Here is a 22,975-nt window from a genome sequence, read left to right as displayed (position 1 = left end):
ACGCCCTCACAGGATTTGTGCGAATCCCTCGCAACTTTCTTCCATCGCAAGATCAGCGACCTCCACAACAGCTTCGGACACCAGACCCAACCAAACACCACCAAACCCGCATCCCCGGCCATCACCCTCAACAACTGGACCCACATCAACACGGAAGAAACTAAATCCATCATGAACTCTATCCACTCCGGCGCTCCTTCGGACCCCTGCCCGCACTTCATCTTTAACAAAGCCGACGACATCATCGCCCCGCACCTCCAGACCGTCATCAACTCTTCTTTTTCTTCTGCTACCTTCCCCGAATGCTGGAAACACGCCGAAGTCAACGCCCTACTAAAGAAACCTACGGCTGACCTGAGCGACCTGAAAAACTTCCGCCCCATCTCTCTTCTGCCTTTCCCAGCCAAAGTAATAGAGAAGACCGTCAACAAACAGCTGACCACCTTCCTGGAAGACAACAACCTGCTCGACCCCTCACAAACCGGATTCCGAACCAACCACAGCACTGAAACCGCCCTCATCTCAGTCACAGACGACATCAGAACCCTGATGGACAACGGTGAAACAGTCGCCCTCATTCTTCTCGACCTCTCGGCTGCCTTTGACACCGTCTGTCACCGCACCCTAATCACCCGCCTCCGCTCCACCGGGATCCAAGGCCAGGCCCTGGACTGGATCGCCTCCTTCCTCGCAAACCGTTCCCAAAGAGTTTACCTCCCTCCGTTTCGCTCAGAACCCACTGAGATCATCTGCGGCGTACCTCAAGGCTCATCGCTCAGCCCGACACTCTTCAATGTTTACATGAGCCCCCTCGCCAACATCGTACGCAAGCACGACATCATCATCACCTCCTACGCCGACGACACCCAACTTATACTCTCCCTCACCAAGGACCCCGCCAGCGCCAAGACCAACCTACAAGAGGGTATGAAGGACGTCTCAGATTGGATGAGGCTCAGCCGCCTAAAGCTGAACTCTGAAAAAACGGAAGTCCTCATCCTCAGCAACACCCCGTCCGCCTGGGACGACTCCTGGTGGCCCACGGCCCTCGGCACCGCACCGACCCCCACAGACCACGCCCGCAACCTCGGCTTCATCTTGGACCCTCTTCTCACCATGACCAAGCAAGTCAACGCCGTGTCCTCCGCCTGCTTCCTCACCCTCCGCATGCTCCGCAAGAACTTCCGCTGGATCCCCGCCAACACCAGAAAAACCGTGACCCACGCCCTCGTCACGAGCCGCCTGGACTACGGCAACACCCTCTACGCCGGGACCACAGCCAAACTCCAAAATCGCCTGCAACGCATTCAAAACGCCTCACCCGCCTCATCCTCGATGTACCCCGCAGCAGCCACATCTCCGCACACCTGCGACACCTGCATTGGCTCCCAGTCAGCAAAAGGATCACCTTCCGACTTCTCACCCACGCACACAAAGCCCTCCACGACAAGGGACCGGAATACCTCAACAGACGCCTCAACTTCTACGTCTCCACCCGCCTCCTCCGCTCCTCTGGCCTCGCACTCGCTGCTGTCCCTCGCATCCGCCGCTCCACGGCGGGTGGGAGATCCTTCTCCTTCCTGGCGGCCAAGACCTGGAACTCCCTCCCCACCAGCCTCAGGACCACCCAGGACCACTCCGCTTTCCGGAGACTCCTAAAAACCTGGCTGTTCGAGCAGCGATAACCCCCCTTTTTCCCCTAGCGCCTTGAGACCCGCACGGGTGAGTAGCGCGCTTTATAAATGTTAATGATTTGATTTGATTTGATTCCCATTACAAAATACAAAAATTACTATAGGAAGAAGAGGTCATCTGTGAGAAAACTGTCACCTTCCTAGCACCATTTAGAGACACAACACAGTCCTCCTATGCTGGTCTCATCCTCATTATTATAGCCAGGTCCATACTAAAGAAGTCCTGAATCCATTAACTGACTTGCGCTGCTGAATGCCTTTTATGAGTCCATGCTGGATTTATTCTGGTTGACCACACTACCTTCTAGACCACTACCAAAGGGTGTAGGCCCATTTCTGTGGGTTTGGTCATTGACAATGTTGCACCTCTACATGGGTTACCTGAGAAGCCAGAGACACGGTTCTTGCTTATTTTGATGATGACCAGTTGGCAGAGCACCCGTCCAGGGCCCATAGGTTCACTCAGATGGATGGAGGAAGTTTATGGATATGATTCCTTTATTTTCACTAGGATAAACAAAAGCTATGGCCACACAGTACTGTAAGAAGGGAGGCAACCTGTGAGTAATCGTTGTCGAACACATGCTTCTCCCTAGACTTTCCGAATGCTAGTGGCCTCCATACTTTTCTAGACAAAAACATAACATGCCCTGTGGGCCTCATTCTGACAAATTCAGAGTGTTCATTTTGGTGGTATGAAAAGGTGCGTAGGCTTTGGAATTGTCTATGCCCACAGTACAGCTATCCCCCTACAGTGTCAGAAATGTTGCTGCTGTTCAATAAGTATCTTTTGGAGCCAGTGTTGGCTGCCTGAGAGAAACCACTCTTGAATCCAACATTCCACAGACAGGTTTGACAATGATGCAAACCAGCAACTTTACATTCAAAACTTACTTTTGTTATCACACGCACACAGATGCTGGTGGCTCAAGGCTTTTCTGTTAAACTGAACCCTAATGCCATTCAGACAGCCTCTCCTGAATGAGCATCTTAAAGGCTTGCCTCTGTAGGCCACAAAGTCATAGCCTTGGGCAGCTTACATCTTTGCACTGTAAAAGCCACGTGCCATTTAGGCATAGACTGCTTTGTCAACACCATATGGGAGGTCGCAAAAATGGCTGTCACCAGCATTCGAAACCACAAGAAAAAAACATTTTCGGATCTAGTCCATGATGGACTAGAGTAGACTCATCCAAACACATCTTAAAGTACGGATTTGATTCTGCTGACATGGCGGCTCAATCGCTGGTCATGGGTGTTCTCCTGCTCCTCATGCTTTTATATGACAGGTTTTTTCGGCGGATGTCCAAGAGACTTTGATGGAAATGCTGATGATCAATGGCTCTTCAGATAGAAATCTGGAAATTAGCTTCATACAGCAATACTGAAGTTCTGAGGTTTCTCCAGGGCACAGCTGTCTGGTCAGTGACAGCCATCAGAGCTAATCCAAACACCCAAACAGATGTATTGCTCCTTTCGTGGTATGGCTGGATCTAAGGGATGCCTTAATTGGCCGCAGCAGTATCTGCCATCTTCCCCGGGCTCCTCTGTGGCAAAATCTCTTCGACTGTCCTCTTTATGCAATCAGTGTCATAAACTGCTTTCTTGATGGAAATAGTTCAGACCATAGGATTGGTGAACTGCAGGCTGTCTCAGCCCGTCCACCTTTCACAGTATTCTGCACAGATAAACTGGTGCTTCTTGCCTGTCCCTCATTGCTGTCCAAAAGTTCTGTCAGCCTTTCACAGTGCTCTGTCCATCATTTCCCCAACCTTTACCCTTCTTCTCTCCCCCACTTACAAGGACGAGCGACTGCATAGACTCCATTCCAAGTGTGCAGCGTCTCATTAAATTGATTGGACATTACAAAACAGATTGGATGATCAAATCTTTGTGGGCTTCTCGGGAGAGCATCAAGCCTAGAGAGTCCCTCCAACTTTCATTCACGCCCCCACCACAAGAGCCAGTGCAGCCTCTATTGCCCTCTCCATGAAAGTCACGGTGTCGCACTAGTGGGTAGCCACATGGTTATCTTTACATTTTTTTGCTGAGCATTATTGTGTCACTACTCCGTCTCATAAAGACAGATACTTTCCCAAGGATGTGTTATATGACATCTGCAGTTGGTGGTCACTACTCAGTGCCACCTTCCAAAGGGTATTGCTGTGGGACTCATTCATAAGGTGTGGAGTCTCTGGAAAAAGTATTCATCATCTTTTTTTGTTGATGGATACTTTTTCCCACAGATTCCTCACCTTATGAATTTTATGTTTTAACTGCAATATTTCTAGAGGCTACTTTATCTTTCCACATATTCCTCACTGTTATCATTCCTCCCTTGTGCGTTAATTATGTTATTAATAATACCCCAGTGTACGCAATGGTTCCCTTCCATTATTGCTGTTATTTCTTCTCGTTCCTCTGTGCCTGCCTCGATGGAGTACGAAAAAGTGAAGAAAGTGAAACAAATTCTGCTCTTGCTGATTAGCCTTGAAGTGAACTGTGGTGTTTGTAAAGCCCATCAGGATAGCAACATTTTAATTCTTTAGATTGCCTCACATGCACCTCTGATGTATCTGTTCGCAAAATTAAAACCTTCTGAAGTGTGATGTATACTCTAATGACTAAAAATGCCCCCATTCTGGTGGAGCAAAATAAGGTACACAGGGTTATGAGAGGCCCCATAGTCTTTCTGTTCCTGGTACTGCCTTTGTGATCTGAGGCCAGTGCTCGCAAGGGCACTGCCAAGGGTCTCAAAGGGCAAGGCAGGAGAACAGTTGCTCCCCCGGGCACCCCTCAAATGATGTCCATGCTGAGCTGCTAGTAAAATGACTGTGTACTTCAATAAATCTCTTGAGTGTTGCTAGCCCCTAATAACATCTGCTGCTACAAGTCCTCCTTGTCCTACGTCTAATATTCATCCACATTTTCCTTCTGCCTATAAATTGAGGCAGATTTGAAAAATCGAAGGATAATTTCCAGAATTTTGAAAGTCTGCAGTCCATTTGCATAATGTATAAAGCATGCAGAGAGCCAAAAATCAACTGCCAGAAACTAAGCAATCCGTATTTTCTATTAATAAAATCCCCCATGGAGCTGCTGGCTGCGCTAGTTCGCTGTTCATAAATATCCTCAGGTTTCTTTCATACGCCCTTGCATTGCCTAGTTTGTGCCGATGTTGAATACATTTTGGGTGCTGAGACTTACTTTTTATTATCATACTGACCCCGAACAAGAGTTTAAAAATCAGCAAAAGTGGAACTAATGATTAAAAGGAAGGTAGGAAAATGGTGACAAAGCAGGGAGCCTTGTTGAAAAAACGTGCATTGGTGGTGTAAGAAAGAGGATTGAGATGGGTTTTATACAGAAAGCGTTGGTATAAGGCATCGGAATGTGGCAGCACCCGCACTGAGCTCTTGGAAAAACTTTGGGCCCCGGACTTATTTTTGTAACAAATTAAGCATTGAGGCCACTCAGTTTACAAATTCCACCCCTGGCATCTTCTGGGGGAGGCAGCGTTCATTAGATAAGGGGAGGCCTATCTAGAACGCATCTGTGATTTGGCCTCCGTGTCGAGCAGACCGCCAGCACTATCTGAAGTGTTTGTTATGAAATGTGGGGCTGCTGCGGGACTCCGTGAGCCTCTTGACCTGGGCCTCCGCACTGGGGGTGGGCGCTGCTGACCTCTCCCATGACCTCAGAGCGTAGTGCATCACAGCGCAGCGGGGCTTGGCCAGACTCCCTCCCCATTCCTCTTCCACGTCATGCATGCTTTCTACAGGAACGTTACGGCAAATGTGAAGTCACGAAAGCGCCATGAAAAAAGGAGAGCGAAGGAAGCGTTCTTCCTTTGTTTTTTATTATATAAATACATTGGAAAGTCGATTTGCTGCTTAGTACATTGAAGTCAGAAAAAAGTCCCCTGTGCACGCTAAATTCTGATACATAATACGTTGTTTTTGTGTTACTTTACGATATATTCTGATGTCTGCGTTATATAGTTACATTATATATATTTCTTGTTGTATTTAATGTGATGCTATGCCCTGCTAGGCTAGCTAGTACTTCTAGAGAACTTCGTGTCGCCTTTTGCTCTGCTCCAAAGGACTTCTGGGGTTTAGCTGCAAGGCTGCTCTTTTTGTGCTGCGATCACAATCTCTTTGGCAATCTCAGAATAATTATTTAGTCTGCTGGGCAAAGGTTTACACTGTGTTGTACATTTGTGAACCTGTCCATTGATTTTGATAAACTTAATCCCACCTTGCTATAGTTGAAGCACATCAGTTGGAGAGCCCTTAATTATTTGTTTGGGCTCACTTACCTTTTCAGCGAGAACAATGGAGTTTCAATGTGAAATAGGCTACACCATCGCTTAGAGGGTTATTCTTGCACTGCTCCTCTTTAATTACCAGACAAGGGAGCTCTGCCGACATCCAGCATCCTGGATTACATCCCAGCACCACTGTGGGCCTGGCAACTGTTGTGCATTTTACTATTCATATAATATATGAATAAGCCATCCGATGCCAATAGGATTACAAAGGGCCCAAATGCAAGTGACACTGAGTGAGCTAGACAACTATACGTTGGGAATCAACTAAGGAGCAACATGCAGACACGAAGGCAGTGGCCTTCCAGCTTTGTCTGCACATAATGGAGTTGATCCTGGAAATGGAAAACTCGAAGAAGCCAATTAATATCACTACCTTGTAGCTCTTATTGATCACAGATTGTCATGGAGATCATTGGTTGTCATCAAAAGGAGGTCCTCAAAATCCCGGACATGGGCATTGCTCATATGTAACAAAGCCTTTGGAACAGTTTCTTCTTCCTCCTTTAAAAAATGAGGCAAAACTATGAACAAATGTTTTTAATGGCATCTGAGAGGATTACCTACCTACAACACAGTGTTGACTAAATAGAAGCTTATTTATGGTGTCTGGCTTTCAGTCTGCATGTCTTTACTCCCGTAGAGCTGATAAGATTGGAGCTAGAGCAGAGGCTTAGCTGGGCCTCTTGCCTTGTTTCTGTTGTGTTGTAGATATTTGATTGACCAGTTTTGCTCTAAATATCCATACCTCATATAGGAAGAAGTATTTCAAGACAAAAATGTTTTTTCTTACTATTTTGCTGCCTCGAGTCACCCATTTTGGATTTCCCAATTGTCCCATGAGCTTTTCATGGACAATGGATTACACAAATACATTATGTAAAGACAGAATATTATTGAGTCCTCCGGTAATTTAAAAAAATTATTTTTCCCATGTCATATATTGTGGTGTGTAATTATAACCCCTCCAAAAACCAACCAACTATGCCATTTTCCTTACTGAAGAAAGTAATCAGACTAGCAAATATGTTATTTAAATTCAGATATTTACTTATGCATGACGTTGAATGCACAAGGTTGTTGGTTTTGTGAACAGTATATTGTGTCTGCCTCACATCTTATTTTGTTAATTGTTCTTGGTTAATTAGACTTCTATATCCTCCTGCAATGGCTATGTAGATGGTTTTAGATTATATAGACTGTATAAAGGTTTTGTTATGCTCAGATACCCCAAATAAGTGGATTTCTATTGTAATTTGCTATTTAAAAATAAGTGTTATTAATAAATAGTTTCTGTTAAAATTGGTGGAAATGGGGCATGGCTCCACCAGATGTGCAGTTGTTTATTTGTATTGTTCCAGATGTGTATTTGAAGGGGACCACAGAGATAGACGTGTTGTTGTAGAGAAGTGCAGTTCGATTGCTACTGAGTGAATCAGTTGTACAAATGTAGTGTTTTTGTAGCTACAAATGTTTAGTGCAGTTGTAGGAGTGCATTTATTTTGCGTATTGCTGTAGAGTTGTGTAGTTGTAAACGTCTATGGTTAGTTATCCAGTTGTGCACTTTCGGAGGTTTTGAAGTGTACACTTGTGAAGTTATGTATGGGTGATATTTTTCATACGTGAAGTTGTGCAGTCGTCATTTTGTTATAGATGTGCTCAGTTATAGAGGTGTTCGTTTGTTGGACTGTAGTGTTCTGCAGTTGTAGAGCTTTGTAGCTGTGTTGCTGTAGTTGTGTAATTGTTAAGTTGTCATTTTGGTTAGTTCCGCACTGCCGGGTGGTAATGTTGTAGAAGCACTTGTCCTTGTAATGTTTGCTGCAGACTGAGGAAAATGCTAGGTCACCTGAGCGCCTCTGCGACGCTCAGCCTTGCCGCTCCTGTTGCCTTTCCCACACTCCCAAAACATTTAATATCTACTTTCCATAATGAACTGTACAAGCAGTATCAGCTGATTCATTTTACCAGATTGCTCCTACAATCTGATCAACATGCATACCGTTTGCCGCTTTATGAAAACGTGACTGTTTTGACTATTTCATCATCTAATTACAGACTTACTGGCTTTGCCAATGCTTGTTTCTTATGCGATGTAATATACAGACCTTCCAGGAGCCATAGAGATAATAGTTTTGAATCAGAGACGTTCAATAAAGGGGATACTCACGGTGCCCAGTATATGTGGTGGGTCCTTAGATATACTAGGTGGTGGCCCATTTAGGTCTGCCATTCTTTGTTACACTGTTTCTGTTTCCATGCCTGATAGCGGCGTTCTTATGTGCATTAATAAAGTATCTAAAGTGCAAAGCAACTTACTTTTTACATCCCATTTCTAATGCCACTACTTGAGTGTATTCTTCCACCCAGTGCTTAATTTGTAAATAAAAACGTGCCGGTGCTCAAAGCACTCCTCTTAAACTCACTGCTGCTGCAATTAAATGTGGGAACACGGAATACTGAAGTGGCGTAATCCTGAAGCCATCTCGGGCCTCTTCAATCCATATAAAGCCACTCCCTGCCCCTTCAGCTCACTCTAGCAGCTTTCTACTTTCTCCCTTTGTGACGCGTTTTCGTTTTCCCCTTCCTCCCTCTTTCCCATATGTGTCTTCTGCTCGCAGCAAATGCTTGAGGCAGAAGAATAAGCCCCGGCCCTCAAAAATAAGGGCCCTCAAAAATAAGTGCTGGTGCTCAGCACCAGAAACAACAAGCATAAATTAAGCACTGCTTCCACCTCTACTCCAGTGCTGCTATTGAACTGCACAAGGAACTATTTTCTGCTATAACCCTCTGTCCGCTCCTGTGCCCCCTCCCCCCAGTGTCTCTCTCTCTCTCTAATGTGCTAACACTGCATGCATTAGCACATGAAACCCAGACCAATTAGCTTTGCCATTGCTTGTGTTTATAATATTTATTTTTCTGTGTGCTCCCATGATTGGCACTTAAAGGTGAAATGGGGCGAATGAAACGTGAATGCAATGATAGGCCCGTATCCCTAGAGTTCAGCAAGCCACTGAACACGCGAGCCAGCCTCGAGCCAGATGCCTGGCTTTGGCTCAGCTCGAGGCTCTCTTTGACCCTCGAGCCCAAAAAAAGCCAAGCTTTCATGTGGCCTCTGCCTGCAATCCACGCTGTAGCCTAATGCGCCAAGAATACAAAGAAAACACTTACATTTAATGTAAAACAGGAGACGAAAGAGATGTGTAGATCTAGTAGCTAAATGGCATAACGTCAAAACAGAAAATCCTGAATTTTTCCCGGCTTCCTTGCTTGACCAAATTGTGTGATCCTAGGCAAATATTTTATTTCACTGTGACCTCTTATATTCCTTTTTGCACTTCAGTGCACCTTGAAATATGTGAGTTAAGGGTGTGCGCTACACAAGCGCCCCTCGCGACTGATCTGAATAGACTATAATGTTGCTCTAACAGTCTAGGCCATATATAGGATGCACCTGACAAGTGACTTCCATTTTAATTTACTAATGGCATTATTGTGATAGCAGTTGTTGGGGGCATGAACATTTTTAAGTCCATATTTAAAAAATGTCACCTTTAATACATTTGTCTCATTGCAGTGAAATTATGAAGTTGAAACGCTTCTGCATGTTAATGAAATACACTTTTTTTTAGAAATGTTTATATGTTTGATGCACAGTTAACGTGCCAAACATTTTAATGGCCCGACTCATGCCCAGGCTCTTACAGCCCAGCCAGACTCTCGGCTCCCCCTGTTATTTTGTTGGTTCGTCCACCTTTGATTTTCCCACAATTTAGACACGTGCAGAAGCCAGTGTTGGAAGGCGAGTTCTAGTGTATCCAGAACCTTAACAACAACGCCGCTTAATCCTCAAGATACTTGTGCCATGGATTTTTTCAACCAGATTTTTATCCCGTTTATTTATATTGAAAGTTGTTTAATACAAAAGTCTATGAAAACTGCTTGTTGTCCTCTAGTTTAATTCCTGTGAATAAAACATCCTAGAAAAATGACTTATATGTTTTATGATTGCACTTTTGAAAACCTTTGTTTTTTTTCTTTGGCAGGTAATGGAATGGTAGCACTGCAACAAATGGGTAATGTCCTCTTTAGTGCATGAGGCCCATGCCTAAGGTAGCTTTGGGTCATGACCTCACTGTGTGACGAGGATTTAGACATTGCTGAGTGGCTCACTGCCATCCACTTGGAGAGGTACACAGAGGTCTTCAAGCTTCATGGCTACCGCACCGCCAAGGATACGCTTTCTTTGGATAACGAGAGACTCCAGGACATTGGCATCACCGCCACCGGCCACAGGAAAAGGATACTAAGCCGCCTCTGGCATGCGTCTGGAAGAACACATGCCCGAAACAGCATTGTCGCCAAGATGTCTGAAGAACCGCAGAGTCCGCCACTGTGTGCACAGGAGAGTCTCAGAGCTGGCAGACATTCATGTTCTGCTACAGAAGAAATTGGGGTTGATTTTCGCCACCCAGACACTGGGAAAACAGCAGTGGAACCCAGTCTTAAGCCTGTGCCAAAGCCTAGAACTGTTTTCCCCAAAATAGCCACAGTAGCAAAGCTTACACCAGGCCCGGCTCCAACGCCATTGGCTCGGGCCTGGCACTCCTTCAGCCAGCAGGGCTCGGATTCTGATTCTGGGTTTGGAAGTGGGGATGTAACATTAGAAGGGCTGATGGTGAGTGACATTAGTACAAGTCAAGTGGAGCTTAAGGTCAGTGCGACATCACCACCTAAGGTGACCGATGAGAGGAAAGCGAATGACACTTGTACTCAGGATATCCTTTCTGAAACGAGGATGGGGAGCACCTCTCCACCACTGCCCTTTCTCCGAGTCGTTAAAGTAGAAACACACACTGCACAAACGTCATCATTGCCATCGCCCTCAGGTGCCATTGGGTGTGCGCAAGGGTTGGGGTCCCCTATTACACCCAGCCTCTCCACACAGGCAGACTTTGAAATGATCACCAATGAAATTTATGACAGGTCCTCTCCTAGGAGCTTGTCTACGGAATGTGCGAGCAGCGTGGAAGTGCCTTTGAACAGAATCACAGCACAACCACTGGGTGTATCCAGGGAGAGGGAAGGCACAGCTCAGGCACCGGAGAAACACAAGTAAGTTCATTTTGTTAACCTTAGATTTATAAACATAAGACGTGCCCGTTTAATATGGACATCCAAAACACTGATGGGTAAAATAGCCATGAAACACAATAGGGCCTTATTTCGACCTTGACGGAGGGGTTTCCTCCATCAGAAATGTGGTGGGTATCCCGTTCGCCGTATCATGATCCCATTATATTCAATGAGGATCGTAATACGACGGACCGGATATCCGTCACATTTGTGATGGAGGAAACTCCTCCGTCAAGGCCGTAATAAGGCCCATAGTGTTTGTGAATCATGTCTTCTAAATCTGTTTGCTGGCAGCCCCTTTGCCCTGCACAAGACTATGATATGTCGCAGACATAACAGATTTATCAACCCATGGACTTAAGAAACCTCCTTTTCAACAAACTCCTTTTTTCATGACACTCGCTTTTTAGGTCCGAGTTCTGACAGTGCAGCTGTCTAACAAATCTAATGCCTACACATATACAAACAGACTGAGCTCTAGGTCAACCCCTTTCAACTGTGGACTTTCTTCAATCGGCCCCATTCAATCATTGGATTAAGACTGTTACATTACTTCTTTGCTCAATCTTGTGAAGTATTCATGTCTCGCCTAATGCTATTGGCTTTCTGACTATATCGTTCCACCTCTACTAGTAGGCTTGTATTGACCTGCATGAGGGACTACTTTACAATTATATCCTTCTCTATCTGCTGCTTGCTGTCTGCCTCAAGTGTGTCTCACTATAGTGTGCTATCAGTGTGCAAGTTAAAGTTAGGGCAGGAAACCTATTGGCTCAAGCAAAAACAACTGTAAGGTTGGAAGCTCCCCAGTTTTGTTTCTCCAGTTAAGCCAGAAATAACCAGCACCCAAAGCTTCTCTCCCAGATGCATTGGATGTCACGCTGGAACAGTCAGTTTTAGATGCAAATAATCCGATGAGGCAATGTAAAATGTTATTTTATGTTTTTGTGTGTAGTGCAACATTATCCGGCCTGTTTGAACTCAAATTCCAGAGACAGAATTCTGTCTGTGATTATGTGATTAAATGATGGCTGTGCTCCATTTGGGAAAGGAAAAGGGGTGGATTTTACATCATTCAAAGTTAACCTTTGTGATTCTTAATTCCCTCGTGGATCATCCCTGTTGGATGCTCTTCAGCGGGTCTCAGAAATTGTAGCCATCCAGCTATGTAGCATAAGCAATAACGACCTAGGGTAGGTGCTTGTCAGAATCCTTATTGTGTGGAGTTTGTGACTTATCTGACTCTTTTCTGGGGTGTTATGTTCTTATGTCAGGTTCGGTTAGAGCCTTCTGTCAGGTTCTAATAGAGCTTATGTATCCTAACTGCTAGTTCCCGGTCACCTTGAAAATATGGCAAATCAGACCTCTTCTTGTCCTATTTTCTTCTGTTTTTTAGTCCATGCCTGGTATTTCCTCACTCGGTGTTGTGTGACGGTTTTTCTGATACAATGCAGGGGTGCGGTATTTAATAAAATATCTACTTGTCCATAGGACAGGTTGCTTCCTAAATCTACTTGTCCTGTAACAAAATCCACTTGTCCCTTTGGTGCCATGTAGTGCGGTGACAAATTATGACAGCAATCTCATTATATAGGGGCTCTGATAATAGCCTCTCTGATTATGCCAGGACGCCTACTATAGTAGGATTTGAATACTAGCAAATCCTTTATTTTTCCACCTTTCCACAGTTGTACATACCGAGGCTCTAGGTAGCAGTAAGCAGTAGTTCCAGGTTTGGAATGCCCCTTTGAGTCTGTACAAATCTACGAACTTGCATGTTTTAGGGGTTTTTACCAGCTCTTCTCTAATTGTTTTCCATACTGAGAAAGATAGGAAATGTATTCCCGACAGTTGGGTAAAAAAGTAATTGGAGGGAAAGCAAACTTGTAAATGCTCAACAGATTTTCACATGAGCAAATCTAGACATACATATTTCCTTGAGCTAAAATGTAGTTCACAAATATTTTCTAGAAGTACCTTTCTCTGGCCTACTTCTGTAGATTCTTGGTAATTTATAAGTCATAAATCTGCACTAATACAAGGACATATACCATGGGTGCACTTTTGTGACTTCCTTTAAGAATTGGGCCCCTAATTAGGTCTGGCATTAACCAAGGCTTTTTGATTTTATTACAATTCTGTCTCTCTCTGTCTGTTGGTTGACTTCACTGTGAGTGACAGCATTGTGGTCTTTCACAAGGAGCATATAGGCACACAAAGTAGTTTTGTTCAATGCCAGAAACTACTGTGGCAATGTGTTCCTTTTGAGACCAAAAACATTTTTGCTTTTGCAAATGTTTGTTATGATAGTGAGGGCCCAGCAGCTCCCACAGCAATAAACTTTTACAAAAGCCACAACAAAAAAAGACACGTATTGACAAAACCAAAAGTCTGACAACCAATTTCAAACCTACTAACTTTGACAATGCTTGTTTATGTTCATGTTTCCCATAATCTTGTTGAAACTGGTTACACTGATTTTTCCATTATGGATATATTTTTTAGAAATACTAGTATGCATTTACACCTTTTACTAAATGATTCTTCAAAGGAATGGTACCTAAAATTTCACAGCAGCTTGGCAAAACGTTTTTTTCCCTTATTGCATTTTTTAATGAACGTTTTGATTTTTAAATTAAACAATCCTCAATATTGCTTTCAAGCATCTGCAAGTAGTTACATCTAATCAGAGAGCATTCTGGGAGTATTATACGTAGCCTCTAATGTTCAACTTTTCACATGTGTGTACACATTTTTATACTGAAACGATTATCAATAGTGCTTTCCAGGCTTACAACATTGCCTTAGCGTGTTCAATCTAATAATAAAGGCTTTGCATTAGTGAACCATAAATACAAGTTCGAACAGCATTAAAATATGGGCACAAATGTTACCTTTAATGTAGACAATGCCCTGTGGTACAGTAAACTAGCAGCCAAAGGGCCTATGCTGCAGGGAGTTGGACCTGCATGTCCCAAGGACAAAATAAATGTGAAAACCTGTTGTTCTTGACCCCAAAAAATAGGTCCTAGGCGTCGGGCAATAGAAATTCAACACCCTTTTACCATGTCCACATTCTCTGGGTCATCCATTTCTTTTTGTTTTACCGTCCCTAGGTCGCCGTTGTTGATATTCTCTATTGGCATGCTCACTGCATGCTAGCTCCCTTAACATTGGTGTTCCTGTTTTGAGTCTCCGTGAACTAGACTTGCTGTCCTTGGATATGATTGTATACCTATTTTCCTGTTCCAGAGTCTTCAAGAGTCCATGATTTGTTGTTAGGGGATTATCTGCAATATCAATGCTCAAGTGGAACCTGCTGCGAGGTATCTATTTCCTGTAGGTGAGGCATCTTGCATACTAGAATGGATTATAGTAGGGCACTAAATTGTGTCAATGCATCCCTGACTCTCGTATCTCTCCTGTCTATGTATCTTTCATACCCAGGAGCCAGAGCCTCCTAGGCCTTACAGGTGTTTTTGCATGAGTATGGTTCTGTTGCATGGTGTAAGCTGTGGTCTATGTAGTAGATAATATTAAGGTGTTTTGAAGGGTATTGTGATATGCTGAAAGATGTAGCCCCTTGTTGTCTGATGTAGGGCAGTGGTGTTTGATGTAGTGTGAGCTGTGGCGCTGCATGATGTGATGTAGTTAAGTATGAGCAATGGTGGTGTAGAGTGATATGTGGTCTGGTGTGCTCAGATGTTTGCTGCCCTACAGTGGTGACAGTTAAGGTAAGATGTGGTTAGTATGATGTGATGCGATGAGAACTGATGAGGTATTATATGGTGAGATGTGGAATTGTTTGGTGACTTGTAATTTGTTTTCTAATATAGTGATGTATGTCCTCAAATGGTGTTATGTGGTGTGATGAGTATGGTATAGTATTTGCAGTGTAGTCTAGTAAGATCCTGAGTGTTCTGATGTTGGATAATGCCATGAGGACTGAAGAAGATTGTCTGTAGCTATTGTAAAGTGATATTGCATTGAATGCTGAGAAGTATATAATGTGGTTTGGTATGGTGTGATGTTATGTTATGTGGTGTAATCTGAGCTGTTTAAGTAATATGTGGTGTGACCAGGTGTGGTGTGATCTGATATGCTTCTGTTTAGTGGTAGGATGTATAACAGGGTGTTCGTATATGACGTGGCACAGTATAAGGTTTGTTAGTGTGTGTTTCTATTGGGGTGATATGGTTGTGATGAGTGATATATTGTTTGCTGCCATGACTACCTATACTGTCTGGTGTGGGGTGTGGTAAAGAGCCATAGAGAAGGTCCCTGAGCCAGAAGTAGGCCGTGGTTGTTATTCTCGCTACGTCCTATCCTAGACCTTCAGGACCTCAATTACTTCCACAAGAAGGAGAAATTCAAAATGCTCACCCTGGCTCAGGTTCTGTCTGCCCTGGACTCAGGAGACTGGATGGTAGCCTTGGACTTGCAGAACGCTTATTTCCACATTCCCATCCTGCCTGCCCACAGATGTTACCTACGATTCGTGGTAGGTCACGAGCACTTTCAATTTACCGTGCTCCCCTTCGGGCTTACCAGCGCCCCTCGAGTGTTCACAAAAGTGATGGAGGTTGTTGCAGCTCATCTGCACAGGTTGGGGGTTGCAGTCTTCCCCTACCTCGACGACTGGCTGTTGAAGGCAGACTCGCCCCAGAAAGTCGTCTCCCACCTTCAGACTACGGCGAAACTCCTGCACACGCTAGGGTTAACTATAAACGTGCCAAAGTCACTCGTGACTCCCTCTCAGATGCGCCCTTCATCGGAGCTGTTCTGGACACATTGCAGTTTCGGGCTTTTCCTCCTGAGAAGCGAGTCCAAGATATTCAAGCTATGATTCTGATCTTTCAGCCTCCGTCTTGGGTTTCGGTGAGACTGACTCTGAGGCTACTGGGCCTTATGGCCTCCTGCATCCTGCTAGTGACACATGTCAAATAGCATATACGGGCTCTGCAGTGGGACTTGAAGTTCCAGTGGGCACAGCATCAGGGAAATCTCTCTAACATGGTCCAGATCTCGGTGGGGACTGCACATTGGGTCTACGGCAGATCCCTTTCCCTTCCCCAGCCAGATTTATCCATAGTGACAGATGCGTCACTTCTGGGATGGGACGGCCACATGGGAGAGGCGGAGATCAGAGGCCTCTGGTCTCCAGCAGAGTCTGGGCTCCATATCAATCTTCTGGAGCTCAGGGCGATCAGGCTTGCGTTGAAAGCATTTCTTCCCTCTCTCAAAGGTAAAGTAGTGCAACTGTTCATGGACAACAGTACCGCCATGTGGTACTGCAACAAACAGAGTAGGGTCCTGGACCCTTTGTCAAGAGGCACTACGCCTCTGGACATGGCTGGAACATCAGGACATTAAACCTGGTGGTTCAGCATCTGGCGGGCTCTCTGAACGCCAGTGCATACAAATTCAGCCGTCGATGCATAGCCGATCATGAATGGTTTTCCATCTGGAGGTGGCGCAAGGTCTCTTTCAGCAGTGGGGAGAGCACTGTTTAGATCTGTTCGCCTCCGCAGAGAACGCGCAATGTCAGCTGTTTTGCACATTGGAGTTTCCAAGGCGGCACTCGCTCGGAGACGCTTTTCATCTCGAGTGGAACTCCAGCTTCCTTTCCGCTTTTCCACCTAAACCACTTCTGCCAAGAGTTCTCAAGAAGAACAGGAATGACCGGGCCCAAGTTATCTTGGTGGCTCCGGACTTGGCACGGAGAGTATGACATCCAGAGTTATTGAGCATGGCCACCAGTCCTCCACTCAGACTGTCTCTTTGGCAGGATCTTCTGTTGCAGCAGCGGGGGACGGTTCTCCACCCGAACGTGTCCAATCTCTGCCTTCATGCGTGGACTTTGAGCGGCGACAGTTGACAGCTTTTGACCTTCCACCCGAAGTCCGTGATGTTATCTTGGCAGCCAGGTGTCCCTCCACCAAAATGGTATACGCCTGTCGTTGGCATAAATTTGTGGCATGATGTACCAACAAATCTGTTGATCCCCTCTCTGCTCCCCTTTCTGAGGTTCTTTTGTTCATCCTTTCGTTAGCCCAGCAGGGCTCTGCTTTGGGCACCCTTAAAGGGTATTTATCGGTTATTTCGGCCTTTCTTAGGTTACCTGATCAGCCCTCACTCTTTAAGTCTCCTATTGTCAATCGATTCCTTAAAGGTTTCACTCATTTATTCCCCCCACTCCATTTATCATGCCTCAATAGGACCTCAATCTTGTCCTTACTTTATTAAGGTGTACTCCATTCGAGCCGATGCACAATTGCATTTTACGGCTCCTCACTTTCAAGACTGTTTTTGTTGTTGCCATCACTTCTACTCGCAGAGTGAGTGTGCTTCAGGCTCTTTCTTCAAAGCCCCCATACTTGTCTGTGCATCCTGACAAAGTGGTTTTGCGCACTAAGACTTCCTTCCCATGGTTGTTACGCCTTTTCATGTAGGCCAGTCCATCACCTTCCTACTATTTATGCACCCCCACATCCTTCTCATGAGGAGAGACTCCACTGTCTGGACCTAAAAAGAGCATTGATGTTCTATCTAAATTGTACTAAAGATTTCCGGATGGACAATTAACTCTATGTTGGATATGTGGGTGTGAAGAAAGGAAAGGCAGTGCAAAAACGTACCATCTCTCGATGGGTGCTTCTTTGCATCAAGATGTGCTACGCTTTGGCCAAGAAGCAACCACCTGAGGGCTTAGGCGCTCATTCCACCTGATCAACTGCTGCTTCCACTACTTTAACATGCGGAGTCCCTGTCCTGGATATCTGCCAAGCAGCTATTTGGGCATCCCTGCACACGTTTGCTAAACATTACTGCCTGGACAGTCATGTCCATCGGGATTGCTACTTTGGTCGTTCGGTCCTTCAGGACTTTCTACTATCATCTTGGTTCGCAGCCCACCTCTGAGGATGGCATTGCTTGGGTATCTATTCTAAGGTAAGGAATCTGCCACTAGAAGTCTCTATCAGATGTACAAGTTACTTACCTTCGGTAACGATATATCTGGTAGAGACATATTCTAGTTGCAGATTCCTTACCGACCCACCCATCCTCCCTGCTTGCGAACTGATTTCTATAGACAGGGATTCCCCATTCAGGGCCCTAGCTCTAGTGCACCAATCTAAGTGTTCTTTGCAGCTCTGCGCTTTGGCGTGGAAAGTTGTTAAAAGAAACTGACGTCACTGCGCTGAGGCGGCGTCTACGTACTACTCCAACCGTCATCAGGGTAACTACGACGTTCACAGGGTCGACCAATGCCATCTACCAACGTGCAAGGGTATTGCTCGAAGAAAAAATCTCCAGATCCAGTCTGACGCCTGGGGGAAAATTCTAAGGTAAGGAATCAGCAACTAGAATATGTCTCTACCAGATATATCGTTACCGAAGGTAAGTAACTTGCACATCTGAGGTTCAAGGTGGGCCAGGAGCAATTTTAGTTAACCGTGCTTCATTTTGGCCTCACCAATGCATCTCAGGTTTTCACAAAGGTGATAGAGATATACTTTCAGAGGATGAGAACACCAATCTTCTCTTAACTCAATGATTGGCTGCTGAAGGTAGGCTCTCTTTAGTCAGTCACAGTCCACCTGCAGACAACGGTGAACCTCCTTACATCTATGGGGTTCCCAATCAATATGCTGAAGTTTCACCTGACCCTATCACAGAGGCTCCCCTTTCATTGGAGCCATCCTAGATACTATGCATTTTCAAGCTTTTCCTCTGGACCAGTGGATTGAGGACACTCGGGGGTGAGCCTGATATTTCAACCTCAAGCCTGGATCTCGGTATGGGTGCCTCTGATGCTTCTTGGCTTATTGGCTTCCTGCATCCTGTTTGTCAACAGCATATGTGGGCTCTGCAGTAAGATCTGAAGTCTCAGTGCGCTCAGCATCAGCAGAACCTGTTTGATTCCATCTGAGTGTCAAAGGAGACTGCAAAAGATCTGCAGTGGTGGCTTCTCAACAGCAATTGGTCCAGTGGCAGGCCCCTCTCCCTATCCCCACCCAGAGCTGGCCTGGTAACAGATGCTTTACTACTGGTCCCTGCCACACAAGTGGTGTAGCATTTTTTTTCAGATAAAATGTGCGGATGCTGGGTGGTAGGAACTTTGTGGATCCCTGCATATTCTGCAGGGCTTCCTATCAAAGTAATGTGAGGAAAATATATGATTTTAATAAAAGTTTGAGGTTTGAAGGGCACTGTGGGTAAAAAAACATTGTGGGAGCCACACAAGGAACACCACCATGGAATTCCCTTGGTGACTAGTTTTCAAAAATGTCCCGGTCTGATAGATTTCCCCTAGGTGACGGCTGAGCTCAGCCCAAATACTGCAGCTAACCCCATCGACAAAACATCATTTGTTGACCAGAAATGTTGATGTTTCCTCATTGCGTTTTTGAAACCTGTTGTATCGCCGGTGCTCGGCCGAGCCATACATGTGTGATTGTGTTTTTAGCAGGAAACATGTGGCAATGCTGGGTGATAGGAATTTTGTGGATTGCTGCCCATTCCGACATATAAATGTGAGGAAAATGCATGATTTTAGGCAAAGTTCGAGATTTGCACAGCATTGTGGGTAAGAAACCATCTCAGGTTCCATGCAAGAAACACCTCCTTGGACTCTCCTGGGTGCCTAACTTTCAAACATGTTGGATTTGATTGGTATCCCTGGGCCATGGCTGAGCCCAGGCCCAAATACTGCAGCCTCTCTCATCAGCAAAACTTGACATTTTTTTACAGTAACTGCTGATGTTACTTTTTGGGGCCTTTAGAATCCCCAAGATGTGATTTAAAATGATACACACATTTGGCCTAGTTGGCTTTTGTGGGTAAAAAGGTGTGAAAGCCAATGCACAAAGTGCCCCAAACATCAAAAAAAGCGATCAGCTGTGGGTGTGGAAAAGCCTCAACAGCTAAGCTATTAATGATAGATATAAAACAGAAAATTTTGAGTAAATATCGCATCAGTATTTCTGATCCAACTACTCCGCCATTCCTTAATTCAAAACTAGCATCCAATGTTTAGCTGAGTTTCTTAGGTTCAGACATTTGTTAAGTGATTAGGTAGATGGCAGGGCAGGCAGACAAACTAGAGAATAGGCTTCTCACCGTGTTAACAGAAACCTGAAACCACTGAACATCTAATCTGTCAATGTCCAAAATGGCATGCCCAGCACAGTTACTAGCTTCGCAGTAGGTTTACCAGCCTGGTATCTGTGCAGGCTCTGGCATCCGGTTTCAGCTTCTTTGAGGCAACAAGCCGGACTAGGACAATAAGTAATGCGGTTAATAAGCACATGGGACCGGAGATAGAAAGTTACACGTGCACAGGCGTATTCCTAGATTTATATTACTGTACTTTTTATCCATATCTTATGTTTTTATTGGGTTTTTCTTGTCAAAACCAAGATTTATCCGGTGTTATTAGGTTCTGGTTCAATGCAAACGTGACTTTCAATATTTTATCTCCTGTACACGTTGGCTGGTTGACCTTCTTTTAACTAGGTTTATTTTTTATTTTTTAGGTTAATGTTGAGGGGGGCAGTAATGCTACGAACTATTCTGCTATATTGAAGAAAATGCTGTATTTGTAGTTTTCTGTACATTCTGTGTGCTTCATATCAATGACTTTGTCACGAATAACTGTTTTATCCATTCAACAAAGTTCATACGTAGCACTGTGTCTGTTTTCTGTTACTTTGATTTTCAGGGTATTTAATTGACCTGGGTGCGTACAGTAACTCCCTCTTGTTGTTTCAGGAGATCAGCGTCACTGCAGTTCTGAGAAAACACAGGCTGCAGTCAAATAAGTTAAACCACAAGCCTGAGTCAGAACAGTTAGGTAACAGGAAAACTTGGAAATATCAAACCGTTTAAATTAAATGTAGTAAGGCAAGTACACTCCTCACCTTGTGCAGTACGCTAACCTGCTGGAAAATATGCAGAAAAACAGCAGACATGTCTAAAAGTAGGCTTCATTTTAGAGAGCAATTAATGTCGTTTTTCGGCTTACAAATGGCGTTTGCTTGTAGTTTACACTTGTATGTTTGGCGGGATTGATGGGATTATATAGCCAGTCCTTTTCTGAAAACATTACTTATGCCACATCAGTTCCAGAGCAAAGCTTTTCATTTGTAAGCATCATTTTGCCTAAAATGTATGTGCAATCCATTTTTACACCAGTGGGTCAAAATGCGCAGTAATGGATGCAATCTGTTGCAAAGGCACATAACGTGTAGGAAAATGTCACCTCACCTCCTGACCGTATCCCACTGTTGTAATATTAATTAAACGTTTTCCCTAAAATTATAAAACAGCAGCGCTATTGTAAGCGCTCTCTGAAAACAAAAAGCAGGCACAGCAATGCAACAACTTTTGTTTTTTAAGAATGTGAGATTTCTGTCTCACCGTACTGCGTGGTTCCAGCTGTGACCTTGATGGCTTCCAGAGTCTCCTAGACGTTGAAGCTGTGGCCGAGCTCTCCATCTATTCTGATTATCCTGATGTCTCGTCATTTGCATGTGCTGATAAGATGGCCTCAAGTCTCATTTTCGACTCACCGATTGTAGTATAGCTCCGCCTAGCGAGTGTGCCAGGTTGCTTTTTCTTTCTGTTATCTTGCTTTTTTTTAACATTATTTAATAAATGCAAAAGACTTCCCTAGTAAAGAAAATACAGTAACAGTTGAACAATGTGAATGTATTGCACCCTGTCGTCTTTGTATTTAGCTATTCGTTTGTTTATGTAGCACAAACATAAGTATTTCAACAAGAAATGCTGTTCAAAAGATCCGTACCCAACATTATATAGTTCACTAGCAGTTTGGGTGGTTACCTGCAGAAATTATTCAGGGAATATTTGGGTGATTAGTGATGATGGAACATATAAAACATTGAGGGTCGTTGAGCATGGTGTAGTTTGTCTGTTCTTGTAAGATTAGATGTTCCTTGAAGGCAAAATTCAGTACTCAAGTGCCATATGTTCAAAGCTTTTTTCTCATCGCAAATGGCCCGATTCACATAATCGGGCCGTTTGCGACAAGAAAAAAGCATTTGGCGATGCACAAACTACATTTTGCGATTTGGTACTCTCTTTACCGAATTGCAAAAAGGGTTTGCAAGTGGCAATTAGGAAGGGGCATGGTGGCGGTCTTTGTATTAATGACTCTTGTCTTTACCGTTCTGTTTCTTGAACTGTTCATTATCCTAATCATTGCAGCCCATGCTACTTACCGCAGATTGCAGTTTTGCTAAATAAAACCTATTGAAACTTTACTGCATCTTCTTCATTGCCTGTGTTTGTTTGAGACGTTGTTCATGTGAGAAAGGGGTAATCTCCATTTACGACACTCCCTGAGATGTCACACTTTTGAGTCCATGCTTAAAGGCTTCCACAAATCTCCTTTTACTGTTTGGGTTTTTGGTGAGGTGATGCTTGTGAGCCGGGAGGGTTGGGATGACATTTGCGATTTGTTGTAGGATTGGCATAGTCGCCTACAAGCATAAGTACTGTCATCCTTAAACCAGCAGTATTGCCTAGAGCAAGAGTCCAACTACGACATGGCAAATGGGAAGGGGTCCCCATAGGGCCCCTTCTCCCACAGACCACTGCCTGCTCTGAAAAATGAAAAGAAAACTTTTCATTTTTGATTTTGAAATGCATTCTGTTTTCCTTTAAAGGAAATCGGGCTGCATTTAAAAAAAACACTGATTTACTTAAAAGCAGTCACAGACATGGTGGTCTGCTGTCCCCAGCAGGCCACCATCCCCGTGAGTGTGGCCATTCCCAGTGGGGTCGCAAATTG

The 22,975-nt window shown here is 44.5% G+C and overlaps 1 protein-coding gene across 5 annotated transcripts in view; it reads left to right on the top strand.

Annotated features, from left to right (window-relative positions):
• ARAP3 (ArfGAP with RhoGAP domain, ankyrin repeat and PH domain 3) overlaps positions 1-22,975 on the top strand; it is a 632,921-nt gene that overhangs the window by 87,021 nt on the left and 522,925 nt on the right. For all 5 annotated transcript variants that reach the window (XM_069199483.1, XM_069199484.1, XM_069199486.1 and 2 more), the window contains one exon: positions 10,068-11,136. In XM_069199483.1, coding sequence (XP_069055584.1) covers positions 10,148-11,136 — 989 coding nt within the window. In that variant the 5' untranslated portion in view covers positions 10,068-10,147. The remainder of the gene's footprint in view (positions 1-10,067; positions 11,137-22,975) is intronic.

The sequence above is a fragment of the Pleurodeles waltl genome, chromosome 7 (genome assembly GCF_031143425.1).
Source record: "Pleurodeles waltl isolate 20211129_DDA chromosome 7, aPleWal1.hap1.20221129, whole genome shotgun sequence".
NCBI lineage: Eukaryota > Metazoa > Chordata > Amphibia > Caudata > Salamandridae > Pleurodeles > Pleurodeles waltl.
Note: the sequence above shows the minus strand (reverse complement) of the source record. Positions and strands in the feature narration are given on the sequence as shown.